Here is a 12,775-nt window from a genome sequence, read left to right as displayed (position 1 = left end):
CACCCTGGCAGGGTCACACCCCTCTCCCTAACGTGTCTGCCCCATGACACCCCGACAGGGTCACACCCCTCTCCCTAACGTGTCTGCCCCATGACACCCCGACAGGGTCACACCGCTCTCCCTAACGTTTCTGCCCCATGACACCCCGACAGGGTCACACTGCTCTCCCTAATGTGTCTGTCTCATGACACCCCGACAGGGTCACACTGCTCTCCCTAACGTGTCTGCCCCATGACACCCCGACAGGGTCACACCACTCTCTCTAACGTGTCTGCCCCATGACACCCCGACAGGGTCACACCCCTCTCCCTAACGTTTCTGCCCCGTGACACCCCGACAGGGTCACACTGCTCTCCCTAACGTGTCTGCCCCATGACACCCCGACAGGGTCACACCGCTCTCCCTAACGTTTCTGCCCCATGACACCCCGACAGGGTCACACCACTCTCTCTAACGTGTCTGCCCCATGACACCCCGACAGGGTCACACTGCTCTCTGTGTATAAAACAACTGACTTTGACTTTACCCCTAGGCTTCCAATCACTTTAAAAATATGCAGACTCTTAGTGGCCATTTTCACCCTGGGGGGAAAAGTCTCTGGCTGTAAAATCGACCTGTGCCTCTTGTTTTGATGAGGGGTGCTCTCCCCTCCCCCCTGTCCGACCTGCTGGTCTCCTCCAGCAATTTGTGTGTTACTCTGGATTTGTAGCATCTACGGACTCTCCTGTGTTTCTGATCAGTCGCCTCATCACCTTGTACCTCAGCTATGTCTTTGAGATTGTTGAATGTGGATTGTGATCTTTGTCTTGGGGAGCGATTAAACAGAGCAGGAGCGGGTCCCACTTACCTAGACGAGGCGCTGAGACATTCATTGTATGGCTGAGTTCTCCATGCTGAAGGTGTTCCTGCCTTTCACCTTGCTCTCTGATCTCCCTCCGTGCAGAGTTAGCATTTGCACTTGCGAGTCTTTGCAAAGTAATTTATTGATGGCAGAGCACTTGGGGTTTCTGAGAGCTTGAGAGAGAGTGAGTTATTTAATGGGCTGAATCCCGCGTGCTTGAACTGAAAGGAAGTTTATTGATATCTCTGGCCGCTGGTGTTTGTGGTGATTGACAGAAGCTGTTCAGAAACCTCTCACAACCACTGAAGTAAGCACAAAGAGAGACTCTGGTAATCCTGATTCTGTTAAAGTCTTTATCTTTGATACAGAACTGCTGCGAAATCCTCCGGGAACACTGATTTACACTTGCTTTGTTTTCTCCCTCCATCTCCCAGGTGATGAAGGCGGTGCGTGTGGGGATGAAAGAATACGAACTGGAAAGGTCAGAGCGTCTCACTTCTGTTTTCAGCTTATTCAGTCATCTTCATGTGACTGGTTACAACTCCCAGGAAACATCTTTATGCTAATGTCATCTAATTTATTATTTTATTTATTTATTTGGAAATAAAGCGCGGAACCATCCCTTTCGGCCTTATGAGCCGCACTGCCCAGCAACCCACTTACTTAACCCTAACCTAATCACAGGACAGTTTATAATGACCAGTTGACCTACTAACTGGTATGTCTTAGGACTGTGGGAGGAAACCCATACAGTCACTGGGAGAACATAGGAATTCCTTACGGCAGATACAGACTATGAACTCGAAAGTGCCCTCCCCGAGCTTAATAGTATTGTGCTAACCCCCACACTGCTGTCACACCCACCTAGTCTGTTGCTAGTTGGAAACCCATTACTCAAGTCTATCTCCAATTTACTAATTTCTTAAACTGATGATTGCAAGTTCTGAAATTGCTGTCTGTAATGATTAGCTGATGCACAGATTTTGAAATGCGATGTGGCAGTGAGGATGAGCTGCAGTACAGATTTTGTCAGACATAGGATTTGTTTCTTCGATTAGAATTATTTATCACACGTACATCGAAACGTACAGAGAACTGTATTATTTACGTTAACAGCCATCATGACCCAAGGATGTGCCAGAGTAGCCCACAAGTAACACCAGACATTCCAGCACCAACAAGCCTGTCAATAATGTTCAGCAGAATAACACTACAGCAGGAAAACAAGCCCCTGGCTTTCCCACACACACACCAGGTGATGAAGGTGGTACACGTGCGGATGAAAGAATATGGACTGGATACAGGGATATAACAAGCCCCTGTTACCCAACAACAACTAACCACATTCCCATCTCTTTATTCAGCGACTGAGGACGGTAACAAACCCTCACCGGATTCCCATCTCTTTATTCAGTGACGGAGGACGATAACAAACCCACACCGGATTCCCATCTCTTTATTCAGTGACTGAGGACGATAACAAACCCACACCGGATTCCCATCTCTTTATTCAGTGACTGAGGACGATAACAAACCCACACCGGATTCCCATCTCTTTATTCAGTGACTGAGGATGATAACAAACCCACACCGGATTCCCATCTCTTTATTCAGCGACAGAGGACAGTAACAAACCCACACCGGATTCACATCTCTTTATTCAGTGACAGTGGACAGTAACAAACCCACACCGGATTCACATCTCTTTATTCAGCGACAGAGGACAGTAACAAACCCACACCGGATTCACATCTCTTTATTCAGCGACAGAGGACAGTAACAAACCCACACCGGATTCACATCTCTTTATTCAGTGACAGTGGACAGTAACATACCCTCACCGGATTCACATCTCTTTATTCAGTGACGGAGGACGATAACAAACCCACACCGGATTCCCATCTCTTTATTCAGTGACGGAGGACGATAACAAACCCACACCGGATTCCCATCTCTTTATTCAGTGACGGAGGACGATAACAAACCCACACCGGATTCCCATCTCTTTATTCAGCGACAGAGGACAGTAACAAACCCACACCAGATTCCCATCTCTTTATTCAGTGACAGAGGATGGTAACAAACCCACACCGGATTCCCATCTCTTTATTCAGTGACGGAGGACGATAACAAACCCACACCGGATTCCCATCTCTTTATTCAGTGACAGAGGACAGTAACAAACCCTCACCGGATTCCCATCTCTTTATTCAGTGACTGAGGACGATAACAAACCCTCACTGGATTCCCATCTCCTTATTAAGTGACAGAGGACAGTAACAAACCCACACCGGATTCACATCTCTTTATTCAGTGACAGAGGACGGTAACAAACCCTCACCGGATTCCCATCTCTTTATTCAGTGACTGAGGACGATAACAAACCCTCACTGGATTCCCATCTCCTTATTAAGTGACAGAGGACAGTAACAAACCCACACCGGATTCACATCTCTTTATTCAGTGACAGAGGACGGTAACAAACCCTTGTGGTTTGGCAAGCCTACTATGTTGGACTTATTTAAAGATACAGGGCAATAATAACCCCTGCAGCCTGCACCATTACACTCCTGTGACCAATTAATCTAGTAAACTGTACATCTTTTTAATGTGGGAGGAAAATGCGGCACCCGGAGGAAACCATCCCTGCAGGCTGTGGCAGTATGTGAACCCGAATCAGAATCAGGTTTATTGTCACTGATGTGTGTCATGAAATTTGTTGTTTTGCAGTGGCAGAATAGTGCAGGACATTAAAAAAAATGTTCTAAGTATAGTATGAACTTAAAATGTGGAAAGAAAATAGTGGAGTCAAGTTCATGGGTGGATTCTCCATTCAGAAATGTGATGGTGGAGGGGAAGAAGCTGTTCCTGAATCAAGGGGTGTGTATCTTCGGGCTCCTGTACGTCCTCCTCGATGGTAGTGATGAGAAGAGGGCGTGTCCTGGGTGATGGGGGTCCTTAATGATGGATGCTGCCTACTAGCTGGGAAGGGGGTACAGCAGCTTTGGGACGTTGACTGCCGGGTGTAGGAACAATTATTACTCTTGGGCAATCAGACTCCTGAACCAGAGGGGATAAATTCAGTCACCTCCAACACTGAAATTTCCCATAACCCAGTGACTCTCTTTCCAGGGCTCTTCATCTCATGTTCTTTATTTATTTTTTACTTTTTTTTCCGTGTTTGCACAGTTTGGTGCCTTTTGCACACTGATTGTCCACCCTGTTGGTGCCGTCTTTCATCGATTCTGTTATGATTATGAGTCTTATCGAATATGCCCACATGAAAATGAATCTCAGGGTAATATATGGGCTCTGAGGCATCGCCTGTTGTGGAGGTGCCTGGCAGTGAAAACCCAGTAACCCTCTGCTACCGTGTTCAGGGTTTGCCCCACAATCCATGCTACGTCAGTGTGCTCTGTGTTGACTGGGGTGTGACCATCCCACTGCAGTTGCCTCATTGCCCCTTTCTACAGGGGCCATCCTGACTGGCAGCATCACTGCCTGGTATGGGAACTGTACCTCCCTCAATCGCGGGACTCTGCAGAGAGTGATGCAGACAGCCCAGCGCATCTGTAGATGTGAACCTCCCATGATTCAGGACATTTACAAAGATGGTGTGTAAAAAGGATCATTGGGGACCCGAGTCACCCCAACCACAATCTATTCCAGCTGCTACCATCCGGGAAACGGTACCACAGCGTAAAAAGCCAGGACCAACAGGCCCTGGTACAGCTTCTTCAACCAGGGCATCAGGCTGCTTAATTCATGCTGACACAATTGTATTTCTGTGTTATATTGACTATCCTGTTGTACATACTATTTATTACAAATTACTATAAATTGCACATTTAGAGAGACGTGATGTAAAGATTTTTACTTCTCATGGATAGGAAGGGTGTAGGTAATAAAGTCAATTTAATTCAATTCACAGTTCTGATCAATGGTCTCCCTTGCCTAAACATGACAGACCAAGTAGACTTCGCACTGTTTGTGGAACCCCGCTATCTCCGGGTTAGTGTGATGCTCTTGCGGCTTGGGGCATTGGAATTCGGAGTTTAATCCCAGCATCGTCTAAAGATTTTGAATGCCCTCCTGTAGATTGCATGGATTTCCTCTGGGTGCTCTGGTTTCCTCCCAGAGTTCAAAGGCATACTGGTTAGTTGTCATTGTAAGTTGATCTGTGATTACTCTGGGGTTAAATCAGTGGAGTGCTGGAAGGGTTCTTCCCCAATGTGTATCTAAATAAATAATAAATATTTCACAATAACTTCATTATTAGATGATGGAGATTTCTCTGCCTGGGCACTGAGTGCTGAGGCGCGTTGCACTTGTACTGCTGGAGGTGGCTTTGCGTTCATTATCAAAGTACATTGATGTCACCACGTTCAGCCTGAGATTCATCTTCTTGTGGGCATTCACAGTAAATACAAGAAACACAATAGAATCGATGAAAGAGCACACACAACAGGTCAGACAAACAACTAACGTGCAAAAGACAACCTGTGGAAATGCAAAAGAAAATAAATAAACAATACAAAGTGAGAACATAGAACCATAGAACACTAAAGCACAGTACAGGCCCTTCAGCCCTCCATGTTGTGCTGACCCATATAATCCTTGAAAAAAAAGTACTAATCCCACACTACCCCATAACCCTCCATTCTTCTTTCATCCATGTTCCTGTCCAAGAGGTTCTTGAAGAGATGAAGAATCCTTAAAAGTGAGTCTATTGGTTATGGGAAGAGTTCAGTGTTGTAGTGAGTGAAGTTATCCTTCTGGTTCAAGAGCCTGATGGTCAAGGGGTAGTAACTGTTCCTGAACATGGTGGTGTGGGTCCTGAGGCGCCTGTACCTCCTTGCTGATGGCAGCTGTGAAAGGAGGGTACGGCCTGGGTGGATGGATGGGATGGTCCAAGGGCGAGCAGATGCACCTTTGGTTTTCTTGGCCTACGTGTTTTCCATGTATGCTGGTGTGATTTCTTAATGTCGTTTGTTAACACAGATGTGATTCGAATGTTGATGAATTATTTGTTAATTAAAGGCTTTGTGGAGAGTCAGTCACCTTGCAGAAGACGAGCTCCTTTCCACGAGTAACAGATTGGGGCTGATCATCTAACTATTAATGACATCGTTGCTCTGTTTGACAGTTCGGGTCAGGCTGCACTCTGTTCCAGTGAGTGTTTATAGTGCTCAACAGCTGGTGATGAATTTCACTAAACGCTCATTCAGATTCATGTGTACATTAAAACAAACAGTGAAATGGGTCATTTGCAAATGCAGGTTTTAGTCCCCGAGTTGTCGCTCTTCAAGGGCATACTGCTCATGGCTTTGATGGATGAGCGTTTGATGGCTCTGGGCCAGTACTCGTGGGAGTTTAGAAGAATGAGTGTGGATTTTATTGAAAGCTATCAAATATTGAAAAGCCTAGCTAAAGTGGATGTGAAGCAGATATTTCCTATTGTAGGGGGAGTCTGGGTCCAGAGGGCACAGCCTCAGAATAGAGGAACAGAGATGAGGAGAAATGAATTCCACAGATTCAATACAAAGACTGCAGTATGCCTTTGGGCTGTGGGAGGAAATCGGAGCACCTGGAGGAAACCCACTGGATCTCAGGGAGACTGTACAGACTTCTTATAGACAGCAGCGGGAGATGAACCCAGGTCACTGATACTGTAAAACGTTGTGCTAACCCCTAAGCTACCATGCCACAGTGTCTGAGTCTCTTAAAAAAAAGTTAGTCTGTCCCAAGCCTTACAGGCTCATCGGGCCAGTGCTAATGCTGGTTTCCGTGGTGTGAAGCGACTCAGAGTACGAGACCCACCTCCCCTGGATAGGACATGAGGTTGACCCCCAGCATTTTGTCAGTACCAGTCAGCTGGGTGGACTGGAACAATGTGTGGTTTAAGTGCCTTGCTTAAGGACACAACATGCTGCCTCGGCTGGGCTCGAACTCACGACCTTCAGATTGCTAGTCCAACGCCTTAACCACTTGGCCACACACCACACTGTCTGAGTCTCTTAAATGCCCCTAATGTATCTACCCCTACCAGCATCTCTGGCAGAGCATCCGATGCACCCACCACTCATCCCATGCACCCACCACTCTGTAAATAAAAAAAATCTTTGACATCCCCACCTCCTATACTTTGCTCCAATTGGTGTAAAATTATGCCCTCTTGTATCAGCTATTTCTGCCCTGGGAAAAGAAAGGTCTTTGGCTGTCTACTCTGTATATGCCTCGCTTCATCATATACACCTCTATCAAGTCACCTCTCATCCTTTGCTCCCAAAAAACAATCCCTAACTCACTCAACCTTCCTCTTCTGATAAATCTCCTCTGCACCCTCTCAAGTTGCATTGTGCCACTGACGTCCATTCTGTGTTTATTGTTACGATTTGTAACGGCGTTGTAACTTGAAACACTGACAATGTTTAAAAGTAAATATTGTATGTTTGTTTAGAAAATTTATAGATTATACTCATTAACACAGTTACAGGGTATTTAATGATTACATTAACATAGATTACAAATTATATTAGCATAATTTCAAAGTTATATTAAAGAAAATTCCAGCTGCATGTGCGCAGGAATATTTCTGTTACTGCGTCTTTGCACAATAGCACCTTAGAGGGAACAGTGGTCTAAAGCTTGGGCCAGTGTTCAATTTGCTCATTCTGCTGAAGCTTCTGTGGGAGTTTGCTACGTGCAGATTGGCTTTCAACTTCCTAGCTGCAGCAAAGTTCAAAGTACTTGTATTTCACCATACACTACCCTGAGATTCAGTTTCTCACAGTAAGTACAAATGCAAATAAATACAATAGAATCCATGAGAAACCGCGCACAACAAGACAAACAACCCATGTCCAAAGGACAGCAAATACAAATAACTAAAATATTGAAAGCATAAGACAATCCTTGAAAGTGAGTCTTGGTTGTGGGAACAATTCAGTGATGGGACGAGTGAAGTTATCCCCTTTGGTTCAGGAGCCTGATGGTTGAGGAGTAATGACTGTTCCTGAACCAGGTGGTGGGGGTCTTGAAGCTCCTGTACCACAACCTTGCAAGAAAAGAGCATGGGCTTCGTGGGGTCCTTGATGGATGCAGCTCAACACTGGGGAGGGCTTTCGCTGTGATGAACTAAGCTGAATCTACTACGTTTTGCAGTCTTTTCAAGGACATTAGTGTTTCCATACCAGGCCATTCTGCAGTCAGTCAGTTTACATCTATAAAAGTTTGTCAAAGTTTTAGATGACGTGTCAAATCTTTGCATGCTTCTAAGGAAGCAGAGTAATGGTACTTGCTTGCACAGATCCTCGAAGATGATAACACTGATTTGGCAGTGAAAAAGATTTTTGTGAACGCAAGAGATTATGCAACTGTTGGAAATACACACACACAAAATCACTGCCCACCGACCCACCAACCTAACTTCACCTATCACCTAATTCTGGTACATTGAGCAGATAGGGAGACGCTTTCTGGAAAGGTGTAATAATAATAGGATTGTTATGGTGGGAGATTTTAATTTCCCAAATATTGATTGGCATCTCCCGAGAGCAAAGGGTTTAGATGGGGTGGAGTTTGTTAGGTGTGTTCAGGAAGGTTTCCTGACATAATATATAGATAGGCTACAAGAGGAAAGGCTGTACTTGATCTGGTATAGGGAAATGAACCTGGTCAGGTGTCAGGTCTCTCAGTGGGAGAGCATTTTGGAGATAGTGATCACAATTCTATCTCCTTTACCATAGCATTGGAGAGAGATAGGATCAGACAAGTTAGGAAAGCATTTAATTGGAGTAAAGGGAAATATGAAGCAATCAGCCAGGAACTTGGAAGTATAAATTGGGAACACATGTTCTGGGAAATGTACAGCAGAAATGTAGCCAATGTTCAGCGAATATTTGCGTGGTGTTCTGCATAGGTGCATTGCAATGATATGGGGGAAGGATGGTAGGGTACAGGAACCGTGGTGTACACAGGCTGTTGTAAATCCAATCCAGAAGAAAAGAAAAGCTTATGAAAGGTTAAAAAACCAGGTAATGATAGAGATCAAGAAGATTATAAGACTAGTGGGAAGGAGCTTAAGATTGAAATTAGGTGAGCCACAAGGGGTCATGAGAAGGCCTTGGCGAGCAGGATTCAAGAAAACCCCAAGGCATTCTACAAGTATGTGAAGAGCAAGAGGAAAAGATGTGAGAGAATAGGACCAATCAAGTGTGACAATGGAGAAGTGTGTATGGAACCGGAGGAGATAGGAGAGGTATTTAATGAGTACTTTGCTTCAGTATTCACTATGGAACAGGACCTTGGTGATTTAGGGATGCCTTACAGTGGACAGAAAAGCTCAAGCATATAGACATTAAGAAAAAGGATGTGCTGGAGCTTTTAGAAAACATCAAGTTGGATAAGTCTCTGGGACTGGATGAGATGTACCCCAGGTTACTGTGGGAGGCGAGCGAGGAGATTGCTGAGCCTCTGGCAATGATCTTTGCATCATCAATGGAGACGGGAGAGGTTCCGGAGAATTGGAGGGTTTCAATGTTGTTCCTTTATTCAAGAAAGGGAGTAGAGACAGACCAGGAAATTATAGACCAGTGAGTCTTACTTCAGTGGTTGGTAAGATGATGGAGAAGATCCTGAGAGGCAGGATTTATGAACATTTGGAGAGGCATAATATGATTAACAATAGTCAGCATGACTTTGTCAAAGGCAGGTTGTGTTTTACGAGCCTGATTGAATTTTCTGAGGATATAACTAAACACATTGATGAAGGAAGAGCAGTAGGTGTAGTGTATATGGATTTCAGCAAGGCATTTGATAAGGTACCCCATGCCAGGCTTATTGAGAAAGTAAGGAGGCATGGGATCCAAGGGGACATTGCTTTGTGGATTCAGAACTGGCTTGCCCACAGAAAGCAAAGAGTGGTTGTAAATGGGTCATATTCTGCATGGAGGTCAGTGACCAGTGGAGTGCCTCAGGAATCTGTTCTGGGACCCCTACTCTTTCTGATTTTCATAAATGACCTGGATGAGGAAGTGGAGGGATGGGTTAGTAAGTTTGCTGATGATACAAAGGTTGGAGGTGTGTATAATGTGGAGGGATGTCAGAGGTTACAGCAGGACATTATTAGGATGTAAAACTGGGCTGAGAAGTGGCAGATGGAGTTCAACCCAGATAAGTGTGAGGTGGTTCATTTTGATAGGTCAAATATGATGGCAGAATATAGCATTAATGATAAGACTCTTGGCAGTGTGGAGGATCAGAGGGATCTTGAGGTCTGAGTCCATAGGACGCTCAAAGCTGCTGCACAGGTTGACTCTATGGTTAAGAAGGCATACGGTGCATTGGCCTTCATCAATCGTGGGATTGAGTTTAAGAACTGAGAGGTAATGTTACAGCTCTATAGGACCCTGGTCAGACCCCACTTGGGGTACTGTGCTCAGTTCTGGTCACCTCACTACAGGAAGGATGTAGAAACTATAGAAAGGGTGCACAGGAGATTTACAAGGATGTTGACTGGGTTGGGAGCATGCCTAATGAGAACAGGTTGAGTAAATTCTTTTCTCCTTGGAGTGGCAGAAGATGAGAGTTGACCTGATAGAGGTGTATAAGATGATGAGAGGCATTGATTGTGTGGATAGTCAGAGGTTTTTCCCAGGGCTTGAATGGCTAACATGAGAGGACACAGTGTTAAAGTGCTTGGAAGTAGGTAGAGTGGACATGTCAGGAGCAAGTGTTTAACGCAGAGAGTGGTGAGCGCGTGGAATGCCGGTGGAGGAGGATACAATAGGGTCTTTTAAGAGACTCCTGGATAGGTACATGGAGCTTGGAAAAATAGAGGGCCCTGGGTAACCCGAGGTAATTTCTAAGGTAAGTACATGTTCGGCACAGCTTTGTTTTTCTGTTTCTATGCATCTTACATCTTCCTTTCCAGTCCTAAAGAAGGGTCTTGGCCTGAAGCATTGATTGTTTATTCATTTCTATAGATGCTGCCTGACCTGCTGAATTCCTCCAGCATGTTGTGTGTGTTGGTAGAAGAATTTTGTTGATGGATGAACAGGATTAATTGAACACATGAACTGCACTGAGCTAAATCCAATCTAATTAATTAAACTTCTGTCATTATGATCGCCAGAGCTGGTTTCTTTGAAATGATGATTGACATCTTGTCATTATTGGAACCTAATTCGCTTTAAATTAGCCTCTTTGAATTGTTATTCTCCACTTGGTTATTTTGTGTATCAGGGGAGGAAGCATTATGTTTCTGCTTCTTAGTCAAAATAATTAGATTCTTGAGAGATTTTAAACCTTTAGCCTTCTGAATAAACAGATTCTGTCTATAGTTACCAGAGAGTAACCCTTAGTCGCTCAGTAATCAAAAGCTGCATTACAAATATATTCAGAGAATTTTTTCTAAGTAGATTGTCATCTGGTGGATATAAAAGGTAGTGGGGCCGACTCAGGAATGATTCCACTCCTGGGGCACCGAGGTTGGCACAGCCCAGCGGATTCGGAGTCGATCCTCGGGCCATCTGTAACGAAGTTTGTGCTTTCCTTTCTGTGTGTACCTGGGTTTTCTCAGCATCATCCAGCAAAACCAATTTAACCCTGGCCTAATCGCAGACAATTTACAGTGACTAATTAACCTACCAACTGGTACGGCTTTGGACTGTGGGAGAAAACTGGAGCACCCGGAGGAGAATTGTAGACGGTGGTAGGGATTTAACCCCAGGTGTTGGTGCTGTAGAGGGTTGTGCCACCAACAAAAACTCCAGTTTCCTCTCATAGCCCAAAGACGTACCAGTTAGTAGATTAGTTGGTCATTGTAAATTGCCTCGTGATTAGGTACCCTGTTGGCTGCACAGCTTGTTGGACAGGAAGAGCACGTCCTATGCTGTTTCTCAATAAATAGATAAACTGTTTAAGATCCTCGGTTGCCAAGGTCTGCGGTTATTCGGTATTAATTAGCATCGTGTGAGCTTTATGAGTGAGGGTCTGGATACAAAGAGCGTAAGAGATGAGAGTAGGTGTTGACCAGTTGGTCGTGCGGTAAGATCTGTGCATCACTAATTGGTCTGATTTGCATCACCCTCCATGTCCCATATCTCATTTCCATTTCTGTGTAGAGGGAGATTTACTCTGTTCCCATCACACACACCCAGGGCAGGGATAGTGTGGGTTAGCCTGTGTAGAGGGAGGTTTACACAGTCTAGCCCACACTATCCCTGCCCTGGGAATGTGTGATGGGACAGTGTAGAGGGAGATTTACTCAGTCTAGCCCACACTATCCCTGCCCTGGGAGTGTGTGATGGGACAGTGTAGAGGGAGATTTACACAGTCTAGCCCACACTGTCCCTGTCCTGGGAGTGTGTGATGGGACAGTGCAGAGGGAGATTTACTCAGTCTAGCCCACACTATCCCTGTCCTGGGAGTGTGTGATGGGACAGTGTAGAGGGAGATTTACACAGTCTAGCCCACACTGTCCCTGTCCTGGGAGTGTGTGATGGGACAGTGTAGAGGGAGATTTACTCAGTCTAGCCCACACTATCCCTGTCCTGGGAGTGTGTGATGGGACAGTGTGGAGGGAGATTTACTCAGTCTAGCCCACACTATCCCTGTCCTGGGAGTGTGTGATGGGACAGTGTAGAGGGAGATTTACACAGTCTAGCCCACACTGTCCCTGTCCTGGGAATGTGTGATATTGTGTGTATGTTTTGGATAGTGTTTTATTAATCTGGTGGTTTATGGGGACACAGAATCCTATTGTTCCTTTCCATGTCCCTGTAGAGGATGGAGTTGTGTGGTGCACACACTGCTTACTGGTCTCTTTCGATTGGTCCTATAAGAGTTCTGTCATTGTTTGGTGTTCCCTGTGTAGGTGGGGAGGGGGCGTTTAGCAATGTGTATTGAAGTATTGTAGGTATAAAGTCCTTG

The 12,775-nt window shown here is 45.2% G+C and overlaps 1 protein-coding gene across 1 annotated transcript in view; it reads left to right on the top strand.

The window, feature by feature from the left end:
- Positions 1-12,775, top strand: part of pepd (peptidase D) — a 181,015-nt gene that overhangs the window by 82,010 nt on the left and 86,230 nt on the right. The window contains exon 9 of the mRNA XM_059993348.1: positions 1,276-1,322. Coding sequence (XP_059849331.1) covers positions 1,276-1,322 — 47 coding nt within the window. The remainder of the gene's footprint in view (positions 1-1,275; positions 1,323-12,775) is intronic.

This window comes from Hypanus sabinus, chromosome 17 (assembly GCF_030144855.1).
Source record: "Hypanus sabinus isolate sHypSab1 chromosome 17, sHypSab1.hap1, whole genome shotgun sequence".
Lineage (NCBI taxonomy): Eukaryota > Metazoa > Chordata > Chondrichthyes > Myliobatiformes > Dasyatidae > Hypanus > Hypanus sabinus.
The sequence above is the reverse complement of the archived record's forward strand: the minus strand, read 5'-3'. Positions and strand labels throughout refer to the sequence as shown.